Raw genomic sequence first — 6000 nt, 5'->3', positions numbered from 1 at the left:
ATTTTTTTTACTGTCAAGCAGTAGTATACTAGTCTTGGGAGAATGAATAGTTGTATTTTACATTCTCTAAAAATATTATCATAATATTATATCTTTGGGTTCAAGTTAGTATTATTTTGTTCCTCACAAAGCATGATAAGTTGTATACTTATCGTACGTAGTAAGCGGCAATAGCACACGATTATATTACCAAAAATTATGTGTCAGACTTTCATATTTAAGTATATAATTAAAACATGCTAACATCATCGGTTTAAGTTAACAATTTTTTTTTAAAAAACTTAATGATTGGAAGTAAAATGTTCAGTCAAGAGTACAAGCTAATTATAGATAACGTAAAGTGAATTTCACTATCACACTTTCAGATAAAACGTCGTGCTGGTAGCTTTCTTTGTCATGTATAAACTTCTAATACCATAAAATTCATGACGAGAAAATGTAGAGACTCACTCAACAAACAAATATCCCAAAAATGATAAGGAAAAATCTTTCTTATCTATTTTGGACCAATTTTCAAAGTACCATTATTAGTATTATAATATGTTAATATATTGTTAAAAATATGTGGCTTCCAATCGATTACTGTCTCATCTACCTTTAGTCGTTGTAAGACCAATGTATTTAGATAACCCTTCACTCAAAAAAATCTACAGAAAGAACAAAACAACGTTACGGAATTTTTTTTTTTTCTATTTTGGTATAGCTTAGAACTATTACAGAAGATCAACAATATTTCTTGTGTTTGTTGATAACTTGATATTATCAAAATCACAACAATATCTGGAGACTGGGACGAGAAACTGGTTGACGTGTTAACACGAGCCGATGACTTGGATCCACGTAAGCCTAAACTGTGGGAAGTTCTAAACTGTGTACTGATTGGTTGATACGTAAGCCAAGTGGATAAAGTGTCCCGACCACAGGCCGACCTTTTATTTTATTCGTAAATAATTGCATTACGAAAATATTATCTAATATATGAAATTATGAATGATGTTATTTAAGGCAATTTGCTTTTGTTAATTGGCCAACTTAGGTCCAGTTGATGCTTCTCTATATACTTTTTCTTCTAACTTATGTTATCATACGTTTTTTTTAAAAAAACTTATGTTATCATACGAAAACACTCAATTATATCAAGAATACATTATGTCACCACAACATTTTTTCTTATAATTAATCTAACAGTCGTCCTAATATTTGATGCATGTATTGTATCCAGTTCGTCTATTTTTTTCAAAGATTCTTCGCTTTCAATTCTCTAAACTTATCATACATATTATACATCTATATAAAAAGTAATGTTATGCTATGGTGGAGTTGTATACAACCCTTAGGCCTTAGAAGGTCGTTTTACTACTTGATATATTTATTCACGTACGACGTGTACAACATTATTTCTGTTTTGTATATAACCCTTAAAAGGTCGAAAAGGGATGAGATTTTGTTTCTAGTATTGGGATTGTTTGGCTTAGCCATGTTGCACTGCATGTGATTATCTAATAATTTTAGTTTTCTTTAATTACCGACGGGCGAAAAGTAGAACGTTCTTCAATATTATATTAGAGTTTAGTTTAAACAATTACTTAAGCTAATTACAATATAATTCGTTTTGGAAACCGAAATTTATTTCTCAGGACAACATTTGTAATCCACTAAGTCACTATACTATATCTATAAATTCAATCATAATCACTCGAGTTCCACCGTTACAAGATGCTCACGATCAATCGCAGCCAGTAAACAACAACAAAAATGGATAAAGTGGGCTCGAATCGTCGACAAACAATGTATGAATAAAGATTCACCAAATTATAATATTCAATTTGAACACTGTATAAAGTTTACTATTTAATAATAGGTTTTATATAGCCAGCCATCTAAAAAAAAAAGTAAAAAACTAAATCCACACCTCAGACAAAAAAAAGACTTGGCCAGGTGTTTTGGTTAAAAAAATCCCCAAACCCCACGTAATTGACTATAACGCGGTGTAATGCGCTTTTAACCAAAACTATTAGGCCAAGTGGCCAACTTACAATCACTTCATCTGAATCTGACCCGACCCGATCGACCTAAACCGGATCACGTAGATACATACATACATCTTCAGATGAAGTAGATACGTATAGTACACTACACTGCTGGGTTCATGATTATATATATATATATATATATAAAAATTGTTTAGGCTCAGGAGAATTGACCTTTGAATATTATTTCCACAAAACCATACATACTGTGAAACATTAAAATTCATCTTCTTCTATATAATAAAGTTTTGCTTTCGTATTTTGTATCCTCCTCCGTATGTTCATAATCGTATAAGAAAGAAGTTAAATAAGTAAACCCAAGAACAAAAAACAATAAAAAAAAAAAAAAGCTTCCTTTTTTTTGTGTGTGTGTGTGTGTTTTTTTTTTGAGTTTTCGTCAATCGATTGGTTTAAAAGTCCTGTCATATGAATTAGTTCTCTCGATTCTCCGCGGCCATGCAAATTTAAGGTTTTTATTTTGGGACGTGATTATGGGCGCCAATATCTCAGGTGGGTTCCCGGAGTTTGATCGGAACGATGACGTTTACTCAAGAAAACCCAGATTGGTGGATGTACCGGAGAACTGTGTTGCGTTGATTATGACGCGGCTTGATCCACCGGAGATTTGCAGGCTTGCTCGTCTCAGCAAGGTGTTCCGTCGCGCTTCTTCAGCTGATTTCATATGGGAACTAAAGCTGCCTTCGAATTATCGTGTTATTGCACAGAAGGTGTTTGATGAAATTACTCTGAGGAAGTTACTAAAGAAAGATCTTTATGCCAAGCTTAGCCGGCCTAATCTCTTCGACGGTGGCACAAAGGTTCGTAATTTCGTCCCCGTTGCAACAACAACTCTCTCTCTCTCTCTCTCTCTCTTTACATGTTTGAGAAAAACAAAGTTTCTAACTTTCAATTTTTTTTTTTTTAATGTTTGAGCAGGAATTGTGGATAGATAAGAACACGGGTCGTCTTTGTTTATCTATTTCTTCAAAGTCACTAAGGATTACTGGAATTGATGATCGCAGATACTGGAGTCATCTCCCAACAGATGAATCCAGGTATTTTCAAACTTTACGATCAAAGATGTAGTTTCATCAGTTTGACCCATCTTCGTTTCTTGAATTGACCCTTGTATTGTTGACTCAATCCAAGTCTTGAATTACTTGTGATCAGTGAGTGATCTGTTCCGATATGTATATATGCAGGTTCCAGTCAGTTGCATATGTTCAACAGATATGGTGGTTTGAAGTAGGAGGAGAGTTTGAGATCCAGTTTCCGTCTGGAACATACAGTCTCTTCTTCCGTATCCAGCTCGGTAAAACATCAAAGAGGCTTGGAAGGAGAATCTGCAACTCAGAACACATTCATGGATGGGACATTAAACCTGTTAGGTTTCAGCTCGCCACTTCAGACAACCAACAAGCTGTTTCACAGTGCTATCTGAACAACAACCCTGGGAACTGGAGTCACTATCACGTCGGAGATTTTAAAGTGACAAACCCAGATATATCAACAGGGATCAAATTCTCCATGACTCAAATCGATTGTACTCACACGAAAGGTGGTCTATGCATAGACTCTGTTTTCATACTACCTAAAGAATATGTAAAAGAAGTCATTGGATCAGAATAGTTTTGTAGATATAGAGTGAGATTGTTGTAAAGGGTGAGAGAATCTTTTTTCAGTGAAACGTTCACTATACTGGCTTTTCCGTGATCTGGGAGTGTATTCTCAGTCTCAGATCTGGAACTTGTGTACACATGGTTGGGTTGTCTTTAGTTTTGTCTGTAGTTACAAGGTCGTCGTGATTGTAAATACTTTTTCCCCCCATTTAGAGATCATAACACTTCTTTTATATGCAGAAGTTGCTTAAAACATAAACAGTGAACATAGGGAATGCATCTACTTCTACTATGTAGAAAACATAGTCTTGTTCAACATCAGAGACAAACTCAAATTTCTGTATTCAAGAATCTTAAAGAAGTATCATATTCAATCTTATTTTAAGAGTTGCAAAGCAGATTCATTCAAAGGAACAACAGCCTGAAATTACCAGAACACAGCAGGTTTACAAATAAATATGAAACAATTATTCTGAAGGCCTAGAGAACAAGCTTCTTCTTGCTTCAAGGTGTCTTGAACTTGGGGCGCGACGGAAGCAACTGTGTGGTTACCAAAGAAAGATTTTTTTTTTATAGATATCGGACTAAAAAGATGTGAACTTGGAAGTGAGTTTATGGAAAGGAAGAAAAAGGTTACCTGATAACAAGAAATAAGCGAGGTGGTAAACCCTAAAGCGCCAGTGACACGAGGAGTAATCGTCTTCGGAGCTAACTGAAGCAAACCAATGGCTACAACAAAGTCCATGCTTGATTTGATCAATGCTAGAGTTCTGTCTTTTGATTTCTGCAGCTTAGCACGATACAGCTCATCCTGCGTTTTTATATGAAGGGAATGAGTTTTTATAAATATAGAAGAAGAAAGACGAGAGAGTTTACAGAGGAGGGTTCCTACATGATGCTTTTCATCATCTTTGAGTTCTTTTTCCATCTTCTTCATAGATGAAGAGAGCCTTCCAAGCTCACCGATCTGGTACACACATGAGAAGATCAAGATCGAATTAATGTTTATATGTGGGAAAATCAAAATGTCAAGAAAGAGGAGATTAACAAAAAACCTCGACTGCAGTTGTACAAACCGATGATCCAAGCCAGCAGAAAAGTGATATACGTCCAAGCAATTCGACTCGTTCTTTGTTCTGCGATTCCATTGAGCAAAGTGATAATCTTGAGTCACACACTCAAAGAGTTAAAATGAAACATCAAGAGACCAAAATGGATTGTTGCCTTGAAACTTATCTAACCTTATATATGCCTGATCTACCAAGCCAGACGATTTGATCAAGAAACAAGAAGGTCGACACCAGAGCGTTCTTGGACTGAAACGGTCAACCAACAAACAAAAACCAAAAGTTAAAGACTGAATCAAATCAAGATACATATGAACAAATGTTGTAAAAAATACAACATATCTTTGGCACCTTCCCAAGTAAGACAAGAGGAAGCGGAGTCCCTTTAGGCACAGGACTGATAAGACCGTGAAAATCATTGACAAACTGCACATTTTGGAAACCATGCTTCCAATCAGAAATCCAACACAATAAGGTAGAACCAATGAAGCCAATTCCAAATCTAAAACAATAGGAGGGGACTGATCACCTTGAAAAGACGGAAAACTTTTCTAGCCAAGCTGGTGTTTTTGTCAACAGTTTGAGCAGTACCAGGTTGCCCACCACTCAAGAATTTGGAACCATATTGTATAGCTCTGCATATCTTATCTCTAGCTTCAGCTTTGTTTAAATAGAGGACTATAAGAGCAAGCTCGGCTCTGGACAAGTCTAAAGTAGTCATGCTTTCTCTGTCCCAAAAAAAACCACCATCACAAAAGCCAAGATTCAGTAATACACTATGACATGAGCTCGAACTAAACTATGAAACAAATTCAAGAAACAGAGTCCATAACAGAGGCTAGTATATGATCCCTACTACAATAACAAAACTTCACCCTTTTAATTAAAATTTTTGCAAAGCCACGAATAAAAAACTTCATCAGCAACCACAAAGATTAAAGACAACAATGCAATTAGCAAGTTTACGAAATGAAAAGAAGGTCAAATCCATAAGGCATGCGAAAAAAATAAAACAGAAATTGAGATTCCATTGTGTTACCTATATTATGATCTCTCGATGACGACGACCCCGGAGAGAGAGAGTTATACAACAAAAGAGAGAAAGATATCGAACTTTAAAGGAAAGGGGATCCGAGATTTAGTGCTTTTAGTTTTTGGAACATGGTGAAGCTCTTCTCTTCTCTTCTCTTACTTATAATGTCCTTTTTTCTTCCTCGTTTTGCGTCATCGGAGATAGAAAGAAACTTACGATTATAAACGTGTTTGGTCATCCCTCTTTTTATT

General features: G+C 35.4%; 2 protein-coding genes across 2 annotated transcripts; one reads left to right on the top strand and one right to left on the bottom strand.

The window, feature by feature from the left end:
- LOC104749236 (F-box protein PP2-A13) lies at positions 2200-3882 on the top strand. Its single transcript, XM_010470825.2, has 3 exons — positions 2200-2848; positions 2967-3085; positions 3233-3882. The coding sequence occupies exons 1-3, from the start codon at positions 2522-2524 to the stop codon at positions 3657-3659; spliced, it is 873 nt and encodes a 290-aa protein (XP_010469127.1). The 5' UTR covers positions 2200-2521; the 3' UTR covers positions 3660-3882.
- LOC104749235 (peroxisomal membrane protein 11E) lies at positions 3973-5980 on the bottom strand. The gene is made up of 8 exons (XM_010470824.2): positions 5756-5980; positions 5246-5444; positions 5068-5142; positions 4891-4965; positions 4705-4785; positions 4542-4616; positions 4287-4460; positions 3973-4189 (listed from the first exon to the last, which is right to left on the bottom strand). The coding sequence occupies exons 2-8, from the start codon at positions 5435-5437 to the stop codon at positions 4154-4156; spliced, it is 708 nt and encodes a 235-aa protein (XP_010469126.1). The 5' UTR covers positions 5438-5444; positions 5756-5980; the 3' UTR covers positions 3973-4153.

Source organism: Camelina sativa, chromosome 16 (assembly GCF_000633955.1).
Source record: "Camelina sativa cultivar DH55 chromosome 16, Cs, whole genome shotgun sequence".
Classification (NCBI taxonomy): Eukaryota; Viridiplantae; Streptophyta; class Magnoliopsida; order Brassicales; family Brassicaceae; genus Camelina; species Camelina sativa.
Note: the sequence above shows the minus strand (reverse complement) of the source record. Positions and strands in the feature narration are given on the sequence as shown.

Excerpts from the sequence above, each read along its gene's own strand:
- LOC104749236 (XM_010470825.2), top strand. The coding sequence starts at position 2,522 with ATGGGCGCCAATATCTCAGGTGGGTTCCCGGAGTTTGATCGGAACGAT. Across the intron at positions 2,849-2,966 it reads TCTTCGACGGTGGCACAAAG|GAATTGTGGATAGATAAGAA; the intron begins GTTCGTAATTTC and ends ATGTTTGAGCAG. Across the intron at positions 3,086-3,232 it reads CTCCCAACAGATGAATCCAG|GTTCCAGTCAGTTGCATATG; the intron begins GTATTTTCAAAC and ends GTATATATGCAG.
- LOC104749235 (XM_010470824.2), bottom strand. The coding sequence starts at position 5,437 with ATGACTACTTTAGACTTGTCCAGAGCCGAGCTTGCTCTTATAGTCCTC. Across the intron at positions 4,617-4,704 it reads TTTGTACAACTGCAGTCGAG|ATCGGTGAGCTTGGAAGGCT; the intron begins GTTTTTTGTTAA and ends TGTGTGTACCAG. Across the intron at positions 4,190-4,286 it reads CGCTTATTTCTTGTTATCAG|TTGCTTCCGTCGCGCCCCAA; the intron begins GTAACCTTTTTC and ends GTAACCACACAG.